Genomic DNA, 25169 nt, shown 5'->3' on the forward strand with positions numbered 1-25169 from the left:
GTCTGCTAGACAGTCTAACATTGCTCATGCCGTTTGCATGTGTGGCGTGCAGTATAAGCCTGTTGGAAGACAGTGCCTTAGTGGAGGCAGGAGGCAAGTGGGTGAAAGGCCTCCTCATTACAGCTCGAAGGTGTGGAGTTGACCTTCAGGAAACCCTGCTGTCCTCAGGGTCCTTCATGCATGTGGCCTAGAGCCATATTCATGTGCCTGCTCACCTTTGTTTTATTATTGTTACCAGACCTCAGAAATCGGTGTGAAGAACAGAAGTAGTTTGCTACTCTCCTTAGATTCTGACTTCCCTACAATATATCTCATTCATCTCCACCTCCCAACATACCAGGTGTAGAGTTGGTTTCATGTGTGTGTTAAAGAAGTACAGAAATGCATAGCTGCTGAAGAAAAATATAGGTCCTATAGGTTCAGGTAGATAATCGAAGACCTTGTGACGGTCAGTGAACTGAATCAGGGGAGGAAGCATGTGAAGTAGGGAGCAAAGCTTTTCCTACAGCAGGTGTTAAGTATTTGACAGTGTGCCCCAGTGTCCCCGTCTTTACAGCCAACGTGTCTTCGAATTGGTTGGTGTACATGCCATACCAGCTGTTGAATTCTTCAATATTCTCTGGTTGGGAGTATTTCTTAAGCTTTTAAAATTTTTTTCTTTAAATCAATGAAGAGAGGTAATACTTGCCCTCCTCAGGGAAAGAATGTAGGAAAACATTATTTAAAAATTTTATAAAGGCTGGCATCATCCACTTTCCCATTTTTTTAAGGGCACAAAGTTGCCAATGGTCTAACCTGCTCATTTCTGATAGAATGATGCAGAGGCCAGTTTAATTTAATCTGTACACATATGACATGAGTCACTGTGCTTTCAAACGAATTTTTAAAAAATAGGATATAAGCTTTCATTTAGAAAAACATGGTTCTTTAAAAAATTAATTTCCCTTGAAAAACAAGTGGATTAACTAGAGGAACATTTAGGGGTAGGGCGGGAAGAAAGTTCTGTTTTCTTTTTTTTTTGAAATTCAAAACCTAAGTTCGTTTTGCAGGTCTAGCCCATATTTAATGCAGTTGTCGCCGGTTGCGGCGGCGTAATTGTCAGAGGGCAGAGAAACGTGGTGCGGAAGCGGGGAGGTGAGCTTCAGACGGCTGGGTCACACGTGCTGGGCTCCTGCATCTTCAGCCTTGGGCATCCTGGGCCTGCTTTCTTCGAGGAATCCCTCCCACTCCTCTGCTCTTTCTTCATCCAGGGTCAGGTACACACTGCACACAGTAGCGCAGCCCACTTTAATTTAATGCTTCCATTTTCATTTCTTTTAAAATCAAAAGAAAAATGAGTATAATAACAGTGAACGTATGATCGGTTTTTTAGGGAGGGAGGAGTCCACAAAGGCAGAAGTCCCTAGAGCCCACAAGTCGTAACGCAGCCTTGAGCCCACCCTTTAACTCACCAGGATCTTCCTTCCCACTTTCCAGTGGGACTGCTGTGATGTTCTGACAGTTTAGCATCCTAATATCCTGATGTATTCTGATGTGATACAGTCCTCTCTCTCCATCAGTTAGTCAGTCTGTTCGCAAAAAATCATTGAGAACCCTTTCTGCTACATATTGGAGTGAAACAGTGAACATCACAGACAGCATATTGTGGAAGGCAAATATTGAACAAAGAAGTGTGCCAGAGGCTACGAAGAAATACAGGATACCATATAATATATAACAGAGGGATTGTGTCCAAGTACATTGTTAAAGTATTTTTTTAATGTATCCTTACAGAGAATCTTTATATATTTAAGAGCAAATATGAATGTAAATTCTTTCTTTCCCCAATTTTTATATAAAATATAGACTATTCAACTCAACAACAAAAAACAAACTCAATTAAAAAATGGAAAAAGGTATCTTTAGGATTTTTTATGTATAGTATTATGCTGTCTGCAAACAGTGACAGTTTTACTTCTTCCTTTCCAATTTAGATTCTTTTTATTTCTTTTCCTCTCTGATAGCTGTGGCTAGGACTTCCAAAACTATGTTGAATAATAGTGGTGAGAGTGGACATCCTTGTCTTGTTCCTGATCTTAGAGGAAATGCTTTCAGCTTTTAGGTATGATGTGAGCTGTGGGTTTGTCATATGTGGCCTTTATTATGTTGAGTTAGTTCCTTCTGTGCCCACTTTCTGGAGAGTTTTTATCATAAATGGATGTTGAATTTTATCAAAAGCTTTTTCTGCATCTACTGAGATGACTATATGATTTTATTCATCAGAAAGAACACAAATAAAACATGTCAGAGAGGATGTGGGGAAAAGGGAGCCCTTTGACAGTGTTGGTGGGAGTGTAAATTGGTACAGCCACTGTGGAAAACAGTATGGAGGTTCCTCAAAAAAACTAAAACTAGAACTACCATATAACCCAACAATTCCATTCCTGGGTACATATCCCCCCAAAACCAAAAACACTAATTGGAAAAGATACATGCACCCCACTGTTCACAGCAGCATTATTTACAATTGCCAAGATATGGAAGCAAGTGTCCATCAACAGATGAATGGACAAAGAAGATGTGGTACATGTATACAATGGAATATTACTCAGCCATAAAAAAGAACGGAATTTGGCATTTGTAGCACATGGATGGATTTGGGGGGTATTATGCGATGTAAATAAGCTAGACAGAGAAACACAGATACTGTATGATATCACTTATATGTGAAATCTAAAAAATACAACACACTGATGAATGTAACAGAAGAGAAGCAGAGTCACAGATATAGAGAACAAACTAGTGGTTACCAGTGGGGAGAAGGGAGGGGGGAGGGGCATTAGAGGGGGGGCAGGCAAACTATTAAGTGTAAGATGGGCTCAAGTGTATATTGTACAATAGAGCCAATAGAATAGAGCCAATATTTGTAATAACTATTAATAAGTAACCTTTGAAAATTGTATAAAAATTTAAAAAATAAAAAAAAAGTTTTTAAAAATGGAAAAAAGACTTTTTAGACATTTCTCCAAAGAAGATATACAAATGGCCAATAAGAACATGAAAAGATGCTCAACATCACTAATCATTAGAGAAATGCAAATCAAAACTACGTTGAGGTACCACCTCAAACCAGTCAGAATCCTATTATTAAAAAGTCTACAAATAACAAATACTGGAAAGGGTGTGGAGAAAAGGGAACCTTCCTACACTGTTGGTGGGAATGTAAGTTGTTGCAACCACTACGGAGAATGGTATGGAGGTTCCTTAAAAATCTAAAAATAGTGTTGGCATATGATCCTGGCAATCCCACTCCTGGGATTATATCTGGAGAAAACTCTAATTCGAAAAGATACATGCACCCCTGTGTTCATAGCAGCACTATTTACAATAGCCGAGACATGGAAACAACCTAAATGTCCATTGACAGATGAATAGATAAAGATGAGGTGTGTATATATACACAATGTGTAATTTTACTCAGCCATAAAAAAGAAGGCAGTCATGCCATTTGCAGCACGTGGATGGACCTAGAGATTATGATACTAAGTGAAGTACATCAGAAAGAGAAAGACAAATATCATATATCACTTGTATGTGGAATCTAAAATATGACACAGATGAACTTATTTATGAAACAAAAGCAGACTCACAGACACAGAAAACAAACTTACGGCTACCAGTGGGAAGGGGGGGGAGGGATAAATGAGGAGTTTGGGATTAGCAGACGCAAACTACTGTATACAAAATAGATAAACAACAAGGTCCTACTGTATAGCCCATTGAACTGTATTCAATATCCTGTAATACACCATAACGGAAAATAATATGAAGAAAATCTATATATGGGTATAACTGAATCACTTTGCTGTACATCAGAAACTAACACAACATTATAAATCAACTAGACTTCAATTAAAAGAAACAAACCCAAGAAGAGATGCCACTTCCCACCAATTAAGATGGCTGTTGTCAAAAAACAGAAATTAACAAGTGTTGGTGAGGATGTGGAAAAACTGATTCTCCTTTTGATTTTTCCCCATGTAGCCTCTGAAAAAAATGTAATTACATTTACTGATATTTCTTTGGCTGCTAGATTTTAAGTGATAGAACTTCCTCACTTCGAAACCCTAAAGGGAGTATCCCAGGTTTTCTTCTGGTATCTCTGTGAGTCTCAATTTGTACCTTAACTATTTTATTTCTTTGGAATGTATCTTAGCTTGAGAAATGGTATAATATAGCGTGAAGAAGATGTCCAATTTAATTTTCCCATAGAGCTGCACAGTTATTCTAACACTTTTTATTGATTTGTCTTTCTCCTCCTTTCCTGGTTGGAAATACTACATTTTAAGTTGAGTCTCTGTTATCTTGCTGGTCTCGATTTTTGTTTCTCCTCATGCTACAGTCCCACAGTGTTTTAACTATTGAGGCTTTAGAATATGTTTAAAATCTGGCTATGCTTATTCTTCCTCTGTCTTCTTTTTTCATAGTTTTTCTAGCTATTGTTTCTTGTTTGTTTTCCACTATTAACTTTAGGATCAACTTGTCTCCTCAAAAAAAGTTTTGTTATTTTTATTGGGATTGTGTTACGTTTATGAATTAATTATAGAAAATTTGATTTTTTTTGAGATATAGAATCATCTTTTGCAGAAGCTTGGTATGTCTGTTCGTGTCTCCTTTTGTGGCCATTAGTCGTGTTTAAAATGTTCCAAATAGGTCCTTGAACATTTCTTGTTTAGTCCTAGACCCTAATTGGGGTCCTTTCTTCCATCACTTCTTTTAACTGTTGTTTTTACATGAGAAAGCCATTCCTTTCTGTATGTTAATATTGTACTCTGCTACCACCATGAATTTGTTTATCATTTTTGGTAGTTTTTTCAGTTGACTTTCTTGTGTTTTCCAGTAATACAATTATATTATTTTCAAAGAGTAATGATTCTACCTGCTTTCTGAAATTTTTGCCATGCATTTTTTCTCTGGCTTATTGCTTGAGTTGTATATCACAAGTAATGGTGGTACACATTCTTGTCTTGTTTCTGACCTTCCTGGCAATACTTCTAGTGTTTTCCCATTACTTGTGATGCTGGCTTTTGGGCTTCAGTTATAGTACCTTCAGATTATGGTTTTAGGCTATAAAGATCTGGGTTCAGATTTTCTTCTCTACCAGTAACTAAGAAACATCAGGTAAATCATCTAACTTTTCTGATTTATATCAGTATCTATAAAATGAGGGAAAGAAAAAATCCCTACCTCACACAGCTATTGATAATAATTGTGAAAGCACTTGATAAATTGTGGGGATAAATGTCCCTTGTAATTCCTGTTTTCTCCTGTACAGAATGCTTCCCTACAGAACACTAGAGAATTGTAGAACTGGATTTCCCTTTGTGGCTCTGAGCTGTTTTGTAATTCCATTCACAACACAGTTCCTACATATACTCCAAGGTTGGAAAGAAATAGTGCTGTTTGAATGATGAGCAAATTCCTTTGCTGACATTTAACCAAAATGTATTCCAAACCTGAAGCTTTTTGGAAGGCTAAGAAAATGTTGGTCACCGTCTTGTAAAAAAGTGAAATAAAAAATGTTTATGTACCTCAGCCCTTCCTGACTGAGCTGGAGTGAGTGCACTGAGGTGGTGTTATTTTGTGGTGTTTCAGTTCTGGGAAAAATGAAACCAAAAAATATAGGAGATTTTTCAAGATTTTTGGTTGTGAAAGCTTTACATTTTTGTCTACTTTGGTTAACATTGAGAGGGCCGTATAAATTTGATTCAACTGCAGCTCTTCTGCAAACTGATTGCGGCCAGTGATCCGTAACTATAAATGTTGCTTCTGTGTGGAAGTCTGCGTTTTAGAGAATGAACTCAGCGTCCAGAGATACTGGCGGCTGCGCTCCTTTGTCAGACGTAACACGGTCTCCCGATAGCCTTGCCCACGTGTACAGTAACTGGCATGTGGAGGAGTTTCGTATCCTTTTAAAATGAGCTTCCGTATTAGTTTCTGTGCAGAGTTGTGTCTTGGTCCAATCTGATAAGATTTGCAAATGTACTTTTCCTTTGTAAGAAGCCACCCACAAGTAGCTCCCTTCCTCAGAGGGTTTTTGTTCCTTGAAGTGTATCAACTGCTCCTTCCCTCCATGCTTGAAAAGTAAAATGTGTGGTCATTTGAATGTCCCTTTTGTTTCCTAACACCACTTACCTTCCTCTTTTAGACAGCTCTCAGAGGACCTAGGTATTAAGGTGGTAAAGTTACTTTTTCAAGCTGCAGCAGCCTTCTTCACCTGGTTTGCTGGTACATCTGTGGCTTTGGAGATGCCTCTGGCTTTGTCACGTGGCTGGGCTTCGGAAGAGAGCTTCGTACTCCCTCATTTTCCTGGATTCCCTTCTCTGACTACATGTTCAATTTGAGGAACCTGCCCTTTCTAGACTGATTGTGGATGCAGTTTTGCATTAAAAGCTAATGAGGCCTTAATGTATTCTCTCACAAATACTAGTCTGAAGACACTCCTGTCTCCAGCACACGTTCTGGATTTGTTAGATGATCTTTAAAGGCATGCACATTTGCAAACATAGTCCTTCTTTATTTATATATGCAAAATCATCTTTTGTGAACCGACAAAGCAAACGCATCATGAGAGAAGACAGTGGGAGACTGTGCCATAAGGTCCGTCAGTGGATTCAGTCCTTTCAGGGAAGTTTGGAAACCCTAGCTTATTAGGCGTGAGTGGCAGCTGCTCCAATAGCAGCAGTGCCGTCGTTTACATTATTTCACCTCACAAAGTGCTTATCAAAGCAAATTTAGTACATAGAGTAAAAGCCAAAGCAGAGAGCATTAAATGAATCACTCAGAAACTAACCCTATTACAAACAGAGCCAGAACTGCTAGAGGGAGCTGGTACAGCAGAATATCTGAGGCTCCCTTAACACACGCACCGATTCCAAATGAAGGACCCCATCCCTAGGTTAATTCAATAATAAGACAGGAGTCAGGGGAAAAGTGTGTTAGTTTTAGTGGGGGAGCATGCTTCCTAATTGTGTAAAGTAAAATGAACAACCTAGAAAATGACAGTATGTGTTCAGCGTATCATTTTTCTCAGTAGACAAACTTCAGAGGACAGAAAGCACCTCCTCCTTGCTCACTACTGTATTACCAGCTGTTAGCAAAATGCAGTAAAGATCTGTTGATTGATTGGTTCATTGATTGATCGCTGGGGGATATAATGAGTACTTCCACCTTTGAAACAATCTTAGTTTGGAGAGGAAAGTATGTCTATCTTTTGTTATGTAAATATAACAGCAAGCAAAGTAAATAAGATGGGCCGGAATCAATTCTTAGGTAATCGGGAACAGACTCTGCCATGGGGATGGTTTACATTTTACTCCAAAAGCAAAATTTTGCATTTAGTGTAAGAAATAGTGGTAAAACACCGAGCTTTTGCTTTCTACCAATAGTGTAAACATTACTCTAACATATAGTCTCTGGAAATAATTTAGTTAACTCTTATTTTTATATGCATGTTCTGTTCTGGAGACTTGATGCAGAAATACTGATGGAAAGTTTTTTCTCTAAGTGACAGTTTGTTTACAGAAATGCCTTGAAATCTTGATGTTATTGAAAAGTCTGAAATAAATGTTGCCTCGAAATTGCCTGTTACAGAACAGCTCCACACCTCCCAGAGCAGTTCCCCACTTCGTTAGTAAATCACCTAAAATCCATGAAGGTCATGGAGACTGCTCCCTCCGTGAAATGAAATATTTATGTTCTGATCCCCCAAACATATTGCGGATCGTTTTGGTGTTTTAAGTTGAGGGTACGTAGTAAATTATTCCAAAATTATGGAGGCCAAATGTCATTCCCTCCAGAAGTTTGTGTAATATCTATTTATCTGTGGGCAGATGACTGCTCAGGATAATCAGACGCAGACTTTGTCAAGTTTAGTCTAAGTAAACACAGCTGAACATAAGCAAGTTGGACTATAAGGGTTTTTTGAGCTTTGCCAACAGCATATGACCTTGGAGAATGCTGCTTTTTTTTTTTTTTTAGTACAGTCTGCTTTCAATGGAAAAGAAGAATTCTTTTTGTTTCAAATTAACAAGTGATGATTAGAAGCTTGTTATGTTCTAATTTTTAGATGCAAGACAAATGAACATCATGCACATACCCAACAAAAAGCTGCCTTCCTGAGGGAGTTATTCCCCCTCAAGGAGCTGAATTTAAACCGCGAGAGTGGAAGCCAATTAAATGGAGTTTCTTTCTAAAAGAAAACGTTTCTTTGTTGTTGTTGATTTTGTTGTTGTGTATTTTGGTTTTTGTCTCTGTGCCATTTCAACAGATTAAAATTGTGGCTCCAAATATGCCACTAGAAGATGGACTTTACTGACTTATCCATTCTTTAAGAAGCATGTGTCCTCAATAGGAAAGAAACTTTGCATTGTCATTAACGTTCGGTCTTCAGTGGAAATCCTCATTAACTGCGTTATGCTTTTCACAAGTCCTTTTTTTCTTCTTCCTTTTTTTTTTTTAAAAAAAATACATGTTTCTTTTCACGTATCTAATATGTTCTTCTTTTAGCCTAATATGGAGTCCGATGTTACATTTTTTTAAGGGCACTTTGTGGTTAAAATAAAGTTCCTATTAAATGTTTCATGTCAAAAGGTGGACTTTAAGTGCGAACTTTGGTAAAAGGTGGATTAGTGGAGATTTGCCTTGAAACTTCTAGCTCTTCAGTGTTCTCTGACAGGCAGGGAGCCAGCTACATGCTCTGCTCTCTCTGTTCCTTCGCTTAAGGAAACTATTTCTTTCCTTTTCACCCTTCGGGTGTACATTTCCTTCTGAGAGCAAATGCAGTATGGATAAAGGGTGTGACTAATAAAGTTTTTAAAATAATTCATCTTTCAAGACTTTGGTATTTGACACTTTTTAAATCACACGCTGGATAATATTAGCCAGCATATGGGAAGATATTTAGATCTATGTGCTAAAACATTATTCATGTAAGACCCATCCATATTTATTTATTTGTATACCTCTTTTACCTATATGCCGATCGATTTCCATGTTAGATGACTACTTTGAGGAGATAATATCACAATGTTTCTAAATATGTTGCTACGTAATGCGGCCACGCTGCGTCCTCTTCTTGTTCAGAGCGGCGTCCTGCATCCCTGAGCACATCAGCGTCCACTTTCGAAGGCCCTCAAAGCACTGCCTACTCTCAGCATGTCACCGTCAGACTCCCGACGGCCCGTGCCCTCCAAGCTGAAACGTGCTCTCCCTCCGTCCTTCCGGACTCAGAGAATCCCCACCCACCCAGTCAGGGGAGGCAGCCCCAGAGGCGGTAGAGGCTCCTGCCTCGTGCTCCCAGACCCCACCTACCCTTCAGCAAGGCTGCCCCCGAGCGAGCGTCCCCACTGCTGCGTCCTCCACCCCCGCTCCTCACCTGTCTGAGTTCCTGCCGCGATCTCACCTTCCACTAAGGCAAGGGGGATCGTTCTGAATCCAGGTCCAGTCATGTCACTGTTACGCATCCTTTCAGGATGGAGTTCACCTTCCTCCTCCTGGCGCACGAACCCAGGAACCCCTCAGCACCGGCCTTTGCTGATCTCTCACGTGCCCCTTCGCACGCCTCGTTCGTTTCAGCTGCACGGAAAGATTAGACACAGGGTCAGGTGCCGGCATCGCCCTGCCCTTTCATACAGCTGCCCCTTCACCTGGAACACTGCTCCCCACCTTTGCCTCAGCGGCCGCCGCTCATCTTTACCTTGGCCGGTCGCTTTCCCGTCTTTACTGTGTCCTGGTGCTCAGATGGTGATGGCGCTGGCTGGGCGCAGGCGTGAATGGAGGAGGGTGCTTGCTGGACGCACTTGCCCATGGCCTCTTCCCTGCTGCCCCAGAGGGTGCCATCTCACTCAGAGCCCCACTCAGGGCCCCCAGAGCACTAGTCACACGGAGCTCTTGTCATTTACTCAGTGAGTTGCTTGGGGTGAGACCCATCTGTAATTCGTACAGTATGTCCCCTGCATACGAACCTTCAAGTCGCGAGCTTTCAAAGATGCGAACATGTGTTCGTGTGTCCGGTCACGTGAGTTAGTTGTCACGTGCGTGCATCCTCTGCACGTGGTCGTGCTTTTGTGTAATTCACTTACAGGACTGTGTAGACCACAGTAGTGCAGTATCTTTATTTCAAGCCCAGGTTGGCTGGAAGCAAGTGTAAAAGCAGCGGCGATGTAGCCGGTACTGCTAAGGTGTAGCGGCGGCGATGTAGCCGGTACTGCTAAGGTGTAGCGGCGGCGATGTAGCCGGTACTGCTAAGGTGTAGCGGCGGCGATGTAGCTGGCGTCTCTTGTTGCCGACGATCTGCTTCAGCTCCACCATCTCCCACCTGCTCTCCCTCCTGCAGTCGGTAAGTCTTCTGTCCTGTTCACTCGATGCCAGCCCCTGCATGCCAGCTGTTGTACTGGACTACTGTCCTTTTCAAGGGAGTGTACTGTAAGATAAAAAATGTTTTGTTTGATTTTTATGTGTTATTTGTGTGAAAAGTATTATAGACCTATTACAGCACAGTACTGTAGAGCTGCCTGTGTTAGTTGGGTACCTAGGCTAACTTCGTTGGACTTCACAAACGTGCTCTCGGAACAGAACTTTTTTGTAGGTAAGGGACTTACTGTATTTCTGAGGTCACAGTGCCTGACATTTAGAGTGCATTCAGTAAATGTTTGCTGAACCAACCGATGAACCTGTGGAGTGGTAAATGAAGACACCATGGAGAAGAGCCCATTCTATTGCACTTAAGATTAAAAGATTGGGTTTCTAGTACTAGCCCTGTTGTTTACTAAGTTTAGCCTCGGACCTGTCAGTCAGCTTTTCTGAGTCTCAGTTGTAAAATGGAGAAAATGATATAAGCGTGCACAAAAAGGAAATGAGATTAATGCACATTTATGACTTGCGGAATGCTTGATAAATACTGTTGTCACCACTGTGAATTGTGATAAGTTGACCTGGACCTTAATTATGCCCCCAGAAGGGGGGGGAGGGTAAAATGCTGTGTACAAAGTGTAATTTTCCATTTGATACTCAAAAAAATTTGGTTTTTACTTGGATAAGTTCAGCTTCATTGTAGTGTTGTTACCCATTCTCTATGAAAGCACCAGGCATCCAAAGACGGCACACAAATTCCAAGGGAAATTGAGCGTCTCTCGCATTCTGCTGTGCAGCGGGAAGAACTTTTTAATAAATGTTGGTCTCTTTGTAAGATGTCGGGAGTACTGAAATAACCCATATATTCTTACTCCAATTTAAGGATACCAAGTACAGCTGTTTAGGATAAAGCAGTAATACAATTAAGGTCTTTTAGGTAATGTATGTTTTAAGTAGTTATTTTTTCCTTTGCGGAATTGTATCAGTCAGTGAGCTCTTCATAGAGCTTTTTTAATAACAAAGATTAGAGACCTGTCTTTTAAGAACTGGGCATTTCCAAAGCTGTTCCCCCAGATGCAAATGCCATATTCTATCTTGAGTAAAGATCTTCACAATTCAAAACTTTCTCCGAGCAATTAAGAGTGAACACGCTAGCATACCTATATGATTGCGTGGATAACACATGCAAGCTGCCAGGCCAAGAACAGCTACGTGCGCCAACCCCAAAAATGAGCAGCAAAAGACCAGTTGCTGACCTCATCCTGGAATTTGCCGTGGTGTATGTTCATTCTTACTCTCACCGAAGACTCCATTCCGATGTTTTGCGTGTTATGGCTACTAAGCAACTCAAGTGACCTTCTCCAAGCCGTTGCAAAACTGAAGTCTCCATAATACGCAGTCTTGCCCTTTGGAGAATTTTCCACACTAGAGTGTCAGAGACATAACATGCCTGCCCGTGACCCAGGGAAGACAATTCAGATGAAAAAACTATCTTGAATTGTTGTGTTATTCATTATCTGTTCCATTTCAGGGTAAATCTTCAACATTGCCTTCTAGTTTGCTGCCACTACAAAGAGTTTGCAATTGTGGAATAATTATAGCTGCTCTTTATTGAGGATGCCTGGCTGCCTGGTGGTTTGCAGTGATTATTACTAATTTCTGCAACAGTCTTCATCGTTCCGTATTTTGTGTCTATTTTACAGATGAGAAAAAAAATGAGACGCAGAGATATTAACCAGCTTTCCCCAGACCACATGCTAACCCGAGCTCTCTGGTTCCAGATCTGCTCTCTTCCATTGCAAGTTACTGTGGGAGGGGGAAAGTGTGATTAAGTGAACTTCACCCTTCCCAGTTCACACTGATTAGCAGTGAACAGGTGCACTCAATTTCTCAATTCAAGATAAACCAAAATAAGGCACTAATCCCATTAAAAGCAGCTGTAGGAATTTGAGAAACTAATTGGGTTATTCTCTTTCTCTGTCTTAAAGACTGCTAACATTAGCATGGAATTTCCATTTGAATAATTTTTCAATTAATCATAAACTGGGACTCCCATTTCTCAAGCAGCCTTTTGACAGATGCTTTCAACACTTGCCCCACACAACTCCCATTACCTCCTTTTTTTTCCTCCAGTATAAAAATAATCATCTTTCTTTCATTTCTGGGCCCACTTTCTGCTTTTCCTAGCCCCGCTAATTATTTTTATGATGATGACGATTACTCGTGAATAATTAATTCAGTGCATTTTCATCATTACACATCCTTCATTTCTTTATGCTTCTCCAGGGGGTCCTATAAATCAGCACAAATACAGATTCCTTTGCCTTTCACTTTGAAAGAAAGGATTTTTGTGCATCCTTTTGTCCAAGTAAGAATCTATTATCTATTATCCAATAAGCTATGTAATAAAATAACTTATTTTTTAATTTTTTAAAATTAATCTCATGATTTTATTATTTTTTCTAAGAAGATCATTCAATTTTTAAAATTGAAGTACAGTTGATTTACAGTAATTCTGTTAGTTTCAGGTGCACAGCATAGTGAGTCAGTATTTGTACAGACTGCACTCCGTTAAAAGTTATTACAAGATAATGGCCACATCCCCTGAGCGGTACAATAGACCCTTGTTGCTCATCTGTTTTATACACAGCAGTTTCCTCTGCCCCTCCCTCTCCCCACTGGTAGCCACTAGTTTGTTCTCTCTGTCTGTGAGTCTGCTTCCGTCTTGCTGTACACATTTGTTTGTTTTATTTTGTAGATTCCACATATAAGTGATATCATTCAGTATTTGTCTCCTAAAGTCGGCTGAAAATCAGTGGGATAATATATCCAGTTACTTAGAGTTGGGAAAATAAGAGAAATATATTTCCTAAAAAGCCCGACCGACTAACTCTTATTCCCATCTTGTGCTGAGGGCTGTGTGATTAATGCCGCCCGAGGCCTGAATGGAACAATGGCTCACTTCTTCCTGCGTGTTTGTAACGTCCTGTGTTCAGCTCCCATTGTGGTGGCCTGGGAAGGATGGTTTCTCCTCCCTTGTTCAATAGATGCTTTTAGCTCCCCTGGCTTTGGACCCATGTGCAAACCGTATGCATAATGAGTGGCTCACTCCTGCTGACTTTAACTGGGTGTGCGTCTAACAGGACAGACCTCTAAAACAACAGAGGATACAGTGAGCATCGCCGTGGAACATCTGTAGTTTCAGGAGCCTTCCCAGTTCTTTAGTTTTTGTGAGTAACTGTTCTGCCCCTTTTGCGTTCCCCTTCTGAGTGTGGAGAGTCACCACTAGGGAGGGGAGAAACCACATGCCTGCGAGAGCTTGGGAATCTTGCAAGGAATTACGATTTTCCTGGCTGTCATTACCCAAAGAAGGAGCAATTTTTGTGCTTTCATGATGAAAGTATGTAGTTTGTTTACCCTGGAGTGTGAGAGCCAGGCTCTTTTGTGTAGTCCTTTGATTCAAAGCAAGGACTGTGATCTTCTGCACAGCGCGTATTCATCACCTAGTTCTGGTTCTCTAGAGAGAATTTAATATTTAAATCACTTGTGAGTATATGTAGTATATCCCATCACCAGACCCAAAAGTGTGACTAAGTGGATCTGGTTGGTCCTACAAATGTAAGTTTTGATTCTTTTCTCTGTTTTTCCACAGCTTTCTGCTTTTCCCTGTCTCTCTTTTGTTTATTTTAAAATTAGTTTACACAACTGATTGTTAAAATATATTTCTCTCTATAGTCATCAGAAAGTATGTGAAAGGGTAGAAGATACCAGGAATTACAGAGGATTGCTTTTAGTCCAAAAATAATATTGGGTTCATTGTCCGTTTCTCTAAATCACTCATTTTTAATGATTAAAACAAATATGTTTTCTCTTTTATTTTTGAGGTGTCTTATTTACTTTTAAAACAGGCTATGACATTTACAGGGCATTACGTATGGCAGCTGCTTGGCATTTAAATACATTTAAGTCATGTGAACATGCCATTCCTCTGCATTTAAATTTCCATGAAATGGCTTTACAAGAACTTTTCTGTGTGCTGTACTCATGCTTCTTTCTGGTAGTCATCAAGCTCTGGTATTTTTTCTTTTTATCTAAGACCCTAAGAGTGTTTGCGCTCTTTCTTTACAGTTTCTTTGCTTCACGTTTAAGTACTGTAGTTTTACTATCTTGTGATAGAGACACCCCTCCTGAAGATTGCATTGCTTAAGGCTGTAGCGTGGAGCCTATGTGTCTAATTTGGGTCATCGGTGGCGGGTGGTGGTCCCAGCACAGGAGGGACCCACGTGCTCTGCAGGAAGAAGGGGCTCAGCTCACCCTCCAGCAGACACGGCCGAGGGTCGTCCCTAGTTCTCAGCCTGTCCCTGGGCCTCTGGGTGGCTTCCAGGTGATGGCCACTAGCACTTTGCTCCTCTTCAGCCCTTTGGTCCCAGATGCTCTGCCATTTCTGCTCTTGTTCAAAAGCAAAGCCACCAGCAGGCCTAGACAGGACCCTGTCACTGCTCGGTTCAGCATGCTGACCACTGAGCTCTACTGTAGTGATTTTGGTCCTGGGGGTGACCACGTTGTTTGCATGGTGGTTCTGTTCCCCTATCCCTGTTCCTCTTTAGAGATCATATAGCTCCAGGTACCTCTCAGGGCTGCTTTAAAAATAACAGATTAAAAATAACCCAAAACGGTTTATAAACCTCATCACAATGTATAATAACACCATGCTCTGTTCTTTTTGAGGCAGGCCTGAACAAAGTATTCTTCTAAGGGCAGCAGAAACTAAGTTTACTTGAGTTTATAAAAGCTTTTTATCCTACCCTAGGAAGAAAAAAAAAATCCACATTAGGTTGAATAATTACTTTTTGATGACCCCCATCTGGATTACTATTTCCCAAAGGAAAATTTAAAAAAATATAAGACTCCCCAAAATAAAAGTCCCCACCATGGCAGCAATATAGAGCTGGGCCTACGTGTTTATTTTCAAAACAGAAAACACAGATCTTGTAACAGTCTGTTATTACCATAGCTGTTCCGGTTAGAAGAGAATGAGGGTGATTTGATTATTCTGAAGTATTGTGTAATATATTACAATGAAAATCTTGGGTCCTCAAGATTTTCCTTTATCTTTATCCTCAAGTTTGTATTTGTAATGACTCTCCCTGAACTATATACATCACAGCATAGCAAAAACTGTAATACCTGGGGGAAGTAATGCAAGTAAACTTTTATTACACCATCCCCCCCCCAAAAAGAGGCATATTTTAAGTGGTATTATATTCATGTTTAAGCAAAAATAGACAAAAGCATTTTGAACCTAGAGTCACCCATTTCTGAACGGCATTTTCCTAATACAAATGTTATATCTGCTACTGATATGAAGGTAGAATCAGGAACTTGGTTCATTAAACGCAGCCCCGACGGATCCTACTGAGCCATAGGACCCTCGGCACCCCCAAGGGACCTGGAGTGGCCCCCTCAGCGGGTAAAGGTCAACTGACAGCTTCACTTCCCTCAGGGAGTCGTGACGCCAAAGCCCTTCCCATGCACCAGGCTCTGTTCCACAGGCTTTACACTGGGCACCTCATTTAATCCTCACTGCAAGCCCAGGAAGGAGGGGTTACTCTTATCCCCATTTTATAGGTGAACCTGAGATGCGGTGCACATAAATGACTCACCCGGCGCCCTGTACCTAGTGAAACCGCAGCTATTTTCTTATGGTCCTAAGATACATCCTGTGCCTTAGAGAAATTATTGTACAAAAAGGTGGGTTTGATCTATGAAATGTTTTTGTTTTCTCCCCAAATAGATCAACTTGTTAGGTGAAAGCAACTTATCCCCTACTCTCTTCTAGAAATTTCTTGTAGCCTACATTTAGGTGATAGTAGGGAAATAGGATCTATATGCCACTGGAATTTAATGAATGGTTTGGGGTGTCGATTCCTAGTGATTATCTGGTCTTCTCTGGTCAGATCGGGTCATCAGAAGACCTCTAGACTAGGGACACTAGGACCCATAGCCACAGCCCAGGCCCGCAAGGCCTTCTTCCTCATCTTTACGCCTCTCCCTGCTTTTCAGCTTCTCCCACCTTGAACACCATCAACAAAAATCTTCCCAATTTTCATTTGAAAGTCCTTCCCCACCCTAGTTTAGACTTTAAATGACTGTTTCTGAAATTAAAAGCAGAAAATCACAGAACCTTTAAATGTAGAAATGTGTGAACATAGAACGCTGACATGCCAAGTATAATTTTAACATTTTAAGTGTATTAGGAGCATCAAAATGTATCTGAAATGTAGGAGAAAGACTGGTAATACTGTTCATCTTATGTCTAAAATATGCTTCTTTTCTATTAATAAGTACAGCAGACGAACTGTGAGTAGAGAACTGTCACTTGCACCTCTTCTGGAAGATCCAAGGGGTTGGCGAACGTCACCTCTCTTGTTGTGTCATTTCTGGTGTTAATGCATTCAGACAGGTTTAACAGCAAGATCTCCTAGTCTGAAGTGTCATTTCTGGTAATTTAAGGAATTTGAAAAGCATGGCCATAATGTGAGCCAACTCAAAGATACACTTCAGTTCATATATCAAAGCAAAAGTACTTTTTGATGATTTTTCAGAGATACTGAAGAGCTTGAAAATACATGGATGGAGCCAGACTTTCCAGCCAGTTTCTAGATGATAGCAAATGCACATTTTTCCATTTAAAAGGCCTTGTTTTGCTGAAGAAAGTCGTATTAGTACGTTGTAACCTAACACTATTCAGCTACATATTTATTAAACATTAACCTCCTGGAACTGTGGTGTGGCAGCTATTATGTAGCCCTTGTGCTATTGCAGAACTTAGAGGATGAATGTCAGTGTTGGGACATTGGGACAAAATTAAAGTTCAGCTGAGAATCAGAGTAAGACCACCCTGTTTTCAGAACTAGTAGCCCAACTTGCATGTGGAAGGGAACACTTTTATAACCAACTCACGCCCCTTGCAGCGCACGGGCACACACGGAAGTTACTCGGGTATAGTTAGGAAGTCATTTTCTGAGACTTTGGCTAGAAACCTAGCTTTCATGGATGAAACATCTGGGGTGACATCTCCAATATTCCCCTTGAGAAAATGAAGTAACAAAATCCATTAGACACTTAAAGTTAGTAGATATTCTTTAATGTGGCTCCAGTGTTCTTTGTCTTGGCATGTTACGTACTCTGGCACAAAATAGCATCAGAAAAGCCATTTTGTCTTTGAAGATGATAGATTCTGCACAATTAATGCATTAATCTGCGCTCATGGGCTTTGGCCAGAGTTAAAATATTTCATCCTTACATAATGGTTTTCATATTAAATCTCTGAACAACACTATTTTTTCTGATGAACTAACATTCAGCCCCATATTCTAGATGTAAAAAATACAGTGAGAGGAGAGGTTAATTTTTAGAAATGTTTACAAGGATTTATATAGTTCTTGGTATACATGCTTAAGCTTTCTTCTAAGTGTTCTGGAAAACATGAAATCCTCATAACCTGAGTCTAGTGCGATTAGCCCTGCTTTCCAGGTGTGAAAGTCGGAGCACAGAGTAACTTAGCCTTGAGGACCTTTAATATCTTTAGTGGAGAAGATGGAAAGTGGAGTTGAGACATTCTAATTGGGTGGTACTCCGCTTATTTGAAAAGTTACATTCAAATTACAGATCCCACCTCCTGTGCCTTTAGTCCTCCAGTCCAGACTGATGAGGTCAGAATAACTGTGCGTTTTACCAGAACAAAGGTTCAGCTGGGAATTAATAAGGAGCCACCGGCCTCAAGTTATTTTCCTCCGCATAACCAGAAAAGCCGTAGGACAGCTATGTAGCTCCCTAAATGATAGGGAGCCCATCGACACTTAGATTAGCCACGGTCATGGGTGCTCCTGGAACAATAAAGATGTTCTGCTGTTGTTAATGGAACTATAACCTATCCTGAAAGCTTTGAGGTGTCAGCTACCCCAGTCTTCACGATTGGTCCAGAAGAGAGGGGTGTGGCTTCTAATTTTTTATTTTCTGGGAGGAGATCGAGAGGAGGACGCATTGACAGAAAGGCAGCTGACGGTGGGGACCCTGCGGATCCAGGACATCTGGGCACTATTAGCTATAGTGAGAGGCCATCCCACGTGAGAGGTGGCAGGAAGGAAAAGAATCTTTCTCCAGATGGTGGAAGTCATGGCTGGAGGAAACACTGGCTTAATTTTTGGAAAACATTTTCTTTAAACTCTGAAATAATTTTGGAAGCCACTCATTCTTTAAGGCCTCAGGATAAATAATTTAGTATATTGCAAAGGGAAAAGAAATACCAGCTCCATCCATGAAGATGAGGCGGGTTTCATTTTATAATTTTCACTATTCTGAAAGGCTCCACTAATCCTTCCATGAGCGATAGCCTTGATATTCACCAAGTGTTGGTGCAATCTCTTCCTGTCATGCTGAAGCTTTAACGTGTAATTCACCTTTAGTCCATGGCACTGGAAAAAGCAGTTTAATCATCAACAGACAAGTGTTACAGGTTGTTGGGTAGGTTTTTTCCCCTCCTTTTTGAGCAAAATCACTTGGGATGATTTATCTTTACTTATTCAAAAGCTCTGGGCTTCCCTGGTGGCGCAGTGGTTGAGAGTCCGCCTGCCGATGCAGGGGACACGGGTTCGTGCCCCGGTCCGGGAAGATCCCACATGCCGCGCAGCGGCTGGGATGGCCTCTGGGCCTGCGCGTGAGCCATGAGCCATGGCCTCTGGGCCTGCGCGTCCCGAGCCTGTGCTCCGCAACGGGAGAGGCCACAACAGTGAGAGGCCCGCGTACCGCAAAAAAAAAAAAAAAAAAAAAAAAAAGCTCTAACTACCCCAAAGAGAGGATGACCACAGACATTTCCCCTAAAGTGATACAGCAACAGCTGTCTAGCAGTTACTTAGCAGTAATTCAGTCCTGGTGATGCAAGAGTGATTTTAGGGGTATCACACCTATTAAAATGTCTCTCTAATTTAAAGTCTGAGGATGAGCTCAACGGAGCTTTAGATTTCCTATTCTGTGATTTGGACTGATTTTTTGATGTTACAGATTAAATAATAAGGAGGGAAAAAAAGTCATTTTTTTGTATCTCTATGGTCTAGAATACTAGCAAAAGGTATAGAAAAGGTGTTTAATAGGTTTTTAATGGGCTTTCTATGTAAATAATGCATTAGACCTTGCCGTGGTCTTTGAAGGTGGCTTTATCAACTGAGATTACTTAAATGATGAAATGCTAGTAATTGTTGTTTTAAAGATAACCCCTTCTTGTAACATTCGAGACTCTCAAAATTCAAGTTTAAACCGGGTGAAGCCGGATTTTGAATTCTTTCAAGCCGTTTCTTTTTCACAGGTGAAAATACAAGAAACAAAAAAACAAGACAAAACAAAAAACATTGCCACATCGGGGGAAGCCAAATGATAGATTATTATCTTTGTTAACAAAAGGGTAAGGAAGAAGTAGTAGTTCAGTGAAAAAGCAAGTTCTAAAACGCATACAGAGACTTCCCTGGTGGTCCAGTGGTTAAGACTTCGCCTTGCAATGCAGGGGATGCGGGTTCGATCCCTGGTGGTGGAGCTAAGATCCCACAGGCCTTGCGGCCAAAAAAACCAAAACATAAAACAGAAGCAATATTGTAACAAATTCAATAAAGACTTTAAAAATGGCCCACATCAAGGGCTTCCCTGGTGGCGCAGTGGTTGAGGGTCCGCCTGCTGATGCAGGGGACACGGGTTCGTGCCCCGGTCCGGGAAGATCCCACATGCCGCGGAGCGGCTGGGCCCGTGAGCCATGGCCACTGAGCCTGCGCGTCCGGAGCCTGTGCTCCGCAACGGGAGAGGCCACCACAGTGAGAGGCCCACGTACCACACACACACAAAAAAATGGTCCACATCAAAAAAATCTTAAAACACGTACAAAATGACTCCTTTTTAAAAAAAGTATATAAACTTGCTTTGGGAGTCAGTACATCCAAATATTAATTTGAGTTATCCGTCACTGCCCTCTATTTTCTCTTTTACACTTTTTCCTGGATTTTCTGCAGCGAACCTGCATGCCTTTCTTATTAGAGAACAAAAACAAATGCTATTTTTAAAAGTAAAGAAATGTCCAGCCGCGGTGGAACCAGTCTGTAGGGGTGTGTGAGCCCCGCCCAGATCCAGTGTGTGGGGAAGTAGAGAGAGACGGGGTCGATGCTGTCTGGTGTGAGTTCCTGCAAATCTGGAGTGATCGGTACTTCAGAATATTCAGTGAGGCTTTATATCTACCCGACTCACCAGAGTCTCGTGCTTTATCTCAGTTGTTCCAAGTATGTAAATAGCTCCAGAAACTGGTCTCATGCTCCAGGGTCTCTTGGGACCCCTGAGACCAGAAACACTAAAGCCTGGCTGTCCACTTCTGCTGTCTCCAGCAGCGGCTCCCAAACCGACCAAGTGTGAGAAGGCACATTTGTCAAGCGTCTGGAGCTCTCTTTCCATTTTAATTTAGGGAAACATATAATACATGATTTTTAGATTATGTAATTAAAAATACTTGTTTTCTTAATCTTAATTTTATTTACCTTTCAGTGGTGTGAGTAGTATTTTGTGGAGCATTTTAAAACAGGACTTACTGATTAAATTTGAAAAAAAATCTCAGTGCAAAAGACTTGGCCATATTTTTCTCTTTTTACGACTAGAATTATTACCTCAGGAATATATATCGGAATGAATATTTCTAAACTGCATTCCTCAAACTTGAATGGACACTTTGCCCACAGGGCTTTGTGCTTGCACATCTCGAGTTGCAGTAGAACTGAATTTTCTCTATAATTGTTTCTCTACTTAACTTTATAAGGAAACACATGTCCAAACTGAGGATAGCCCCATTTTAAGTTTCAACATGGTTTGGGTTTTACAGCATCCAAGATTTTCCTAACGACGCATCTCTTTTTTTCATTCCTTTTCTTTTTTGGTCTTAAAACACGCTCTTTTGGCTGGTTCAGTAAGTTGTTCCTGCCAACCAGTTGCTTTTATGATAATTGACAGCGTAGCTGATTTTTGGAACCTTGGGATCTAAAAAGGCATTTTAGCTCAGACGTGGGACCGGCAGAGCCAAGCTACTTGCAGAGTGAGAGAGGCAGCTGAGCTGGCCTCGGACCCGGGTCTGTGCCTGGGCAGTGACGGCGGGCGGGCGTCTGCTCAGACCCCTTCCTGCTCCTGTCACGTCCTCTCTTGAGCTACTGGGCGCCGCTTCTGGAGGGGGCTGGTGAGAGACCTTCCTGTCTGCTGAAGTGGCGTCGAGTGGTGGCCCAGAAACCCACCGCTGCTTAAATACTGACGACTGGCCGAAGAGACACAAAATACTTGAACCAGATAAGTGCCGGTGAGTTTCTACTTCAAAGGAAAAGAGCACATGAAAAAGAACATTCCACATTTAGCACATTTAATAGAATGAGCGGATTGTAAATTGTCTGAGTCCCCCTCAAACGACCTCCATTCTCTGAAGCCGCTGGGGCGTCTCCCCAGGTTTCATCTCAGCATCAGGAATAGAAAACAGTCTCCCCAGATTGCCAGATGCTTATACTCCTTTGCTTTCCTACAAAAGTACAAATGTTTCAGAGTACAAGGGCCCCTGACTGCTGTCTCCCTTCTGCTGGTGCTTCTGGGAACCGCTGCTCTGCAGGAGGTGGCTCTCGGGCGCACGGAACCCCGGCGACATGGGCAGCTCGCCAGCAGCAGCAGAAGCACGCCCTTCCAGCACCAACTGAAGTTTTGCACCAAAACTACCCTCGGCACAGAGATGCCCCCAAAGCAGCTTTTGACCCCCCAGCAGTCAGCTTTTGCTTGTTGGTTTGAAATCTTTGACATCGCACTTCGTTACATGCTGTTTGCACATTTACTACTGATAGAGAAGCAAAGTGTGTCTTCTCTTCATTCCTTTTTATGAAGCCTTTTCTTCTGTTGCTGGGAAAGGAACCTGAATCCATACCAAATGACATTGAACTGAGTGCCCTCTCTGCCTTAGAAATAAATTACAGGATTCATCTTTGCTGCGAGGACATTGTTGAAATTCGTGAAACTAATTAAGAATACCCAAACGGGGATCGGGGTCTCTGTGTTTACACTTCAGAGGTATTTTCATAGGCACCAAACTGTAAAACACATACACCCCAAGAGTAAGCAGAGTTTTATAATTTCACGGTTGGCCGTAGTAAACTTGTTTCTTGGTGGCAGGATTCTGGCAGGCAGCCATGGGGGCTGGTGCTTGTGGCGTCTGGCTGGCCGCAGGGATGCAGAACACCCTAGTTCACACTTCACCTTAAACAAGCTCTCATGGACCTTCCCAGGGACCTACATATCTTCCTTCCACCTACAGAGTCGGCAGCCACGGGCTTCCTTCCTGTTGTCTGCACTCTGTTGCCCATCCAGGTGGGGGAATCGGATGCTGGTCCCCTGTGTACATGCGAGACAGCTTCGTTCGTAAGCCAGAGCATCAGTTACATGGTCTTTTCTGAATTATGTTTTGTTATTTCCCTAATGTTATTTAACCTTCATGGAACTTATTCTGCTTTTGCCAAGTCTTTCCATTGGATAAATATCTCCATAACCTATTGCTTCACTTTGGCAACAGAATTGTTGCAATTTGTGGGCAGAATTGAGCAAAGGCCTAACTCGTTTTTTTTTCTCTCTGTAAAATGTCCAATGTTGTTAGCTTTTCTTGTCCTAAACAAAGGCACTGACTTATTCTCTGTTCTGGTAGTGCCTTGTATCTGTCATTATTGAGCAGAGATTTGCAGTTAATAGCACCAAACGGAGAAAGACTTGACAGACAGCAGAGACACTGATGCCGAATAAGCTAAGACACAAAGGGCTTGGAGTTGCGCCCACATGTAGGACGTGATCTGTAAATGAGGATTATGAGGGTTCTGTGAATCCAAAGTTGTCATTCTTTTTCTTCAATATTATAATTCCAAAATTATCAACAGCAGAGGTGTAGCTAACCATCCAGGCCTACCTCGTAGGGGCCGAAAGATCCAGAGGCTAGCAGGTCTCCAGAGGGGGACCAACTACGCAGGAATCCAGTTATTTTTCCAAAGATCCCTAAAACGAAAGGAGACCAAAGGGACTAACGTTTATTGTTCCATTCGGGGCCAGACACACTTCATCTCACTTACTTTTCGTGACAACCTTGCCGTTTATTCACTACGCGCTTTTGTTGTGTTTGCCCGTCTTCTTTTTCAGCAGGGTAGGTAGGGTGACCCTGAGTGAAAGGCTGTGCAAAGAGCTCCCAGTGACCGTTACTGTCTCCCGGTCTACACTGCCTGGCCTGACTCAGGATGTGTTAACATCTTTCCCTGACTCTTTTCATCCATCGAGGGCATCAAGGTTTAGCTGCCTTGTCGACACGGTCACGTCCCTGGGAAATGTCGCCCTGCTGGGGCTATATCGTGATCGTGTTCCTGATTTCCCCCCCGGCCCCCCCCCCCCCCACCAGGTCTCTCCGAGTTCCACGACTCTCTGGGAGCCCAGGGCTGGAGATGAGGCTGCACCGCGGCAAACTAGCTTTGAGCACTGCCGGGGAGTTCGGGGAGGAGAACAAAGGGAGGGAACTGAGGGCAGGAAAAGCCAGCTTTCCAGAGGCCGTGGAGCCCAGAGACGCTGTGAGCAGACTCCCTGTTCCCGTGCTTCCTGTGTGGGGTGCAGGGCTTCGTTCTGTAGGTTCTCAATGGTGTTTGTCGCTGGTGGTGGTGGTGCTGGTGGCGGAGGTTTAACCGCTGTATTTCTGGCGTCTCTAAGGCTGCTGGGAGCTCCAGCCCCACTCTGTGTTCTAACCTCCCGTGCCATGCCGCTGCCCCCCTTTACCCTCTGGAATCTTTCCCTCCAGCATGTCTATCTTTGTGATCCTGATACCTTGCTCTTTTGGCCAGAGGAGCTCCCCCAGAGAGGGTTAATCCGGATCAAGAACCCATTTCGTCTTCCTTTATAAGGTGTGGTTTTGATAGACATTCGTGCTCCGAGTGAAGCAGCAAGCCTGGCTTTCATGTCCTGCGGGATGAGGGGTCCGTGTGGAGCTCACAGACCAGTGCCTGCTTATTCCAATCCGCCAGGAGTCCAGCGTTGCTGTCAGCACTGGGTCTGTTATTCATCGGCTAACTCGCCAGAGGGGACTACCTGCCAGTCCTGTTTCTGAGATGAAGGTTTGATTTCCATGAAATCATAGACTGCCGAGCCACAGGCACCCTGAAGATCATCTAGGAGCTCCTTTACTTTATAGTTCAGGAGACTGTACCCCAGACCTCATGCAGCACCACAATCTGCCCAAAGGCACATGGCCGGCGAGTAGTGGGGTGAGACCAGAACCTGCCCCGGAAGTCAGCACTCTTTCCCTGTGCCATCGCCCTTCTCACCAAAATGCCCAATCAGTGTCTCAGAACAAACTGACCTCAGATGTTTGTATGTTTATGAGAGCCACTTTTTATTCTTTATTACCTGTTCTCATCTTATTCCTGCTTCTTTGCAAAGAGATTTTTTTTCACATCTTCGTAAAAAAAAAAAAAAGTGTAATCAATTTTCAACATGTTTCCTGACGAACTTTCAGTCCTCGTAATTAATGATGAAAGGCCTGAGATTCAAAAAGAGAGCAGAAAAGAAAAGTAATCAAATGTTTGCTTTTCTTTACAGACACTCTGGAAAATAGATCCAGTAAGGGTGACAGGTGAGCGGTATGTTTTTATTTGCCATTTGTGCTTTTCAGTGGTGGTCTTCTCTACGTGCGCCGCAGTGAG

At 42.1% G+C, this 25169-nt stretch overlaps 1 protein-coding gene across 1 annotated transcript in view; it reads left to right on the plus strand.

Moving 5' to 3' along the window:
* MKX (mohawk homeobox) overlaps positions 1–25169 on the plus strand; it is a 59404-nt gene that overhangs the window by 33539 nt on the left and 696 nt on the right. Inside the window, exon 5 of the mRNA XM_065872512.1 lies at positions 25066–25099. Within this exon, the coding sequence (XP_065728584.1) occupies positions 25066–25099 (34 nt within the window). The remainder of the gene's footprint in view (positions 1–25065; positions 25100–25169) is intronic.

This window comes from Phocoena phocoena, chromosome 2, assembly GCF_963924675.1.
Source record: "Phocoena phocoena chromosome 2, mPhoPho1.1, whole genome shotgun sequence".
NCBI lineage: Eukaryota > Metazoa > Chordata > Mammalia > Artiodactyla > Phocoenidae > Phocoena > Phocoena phocoena.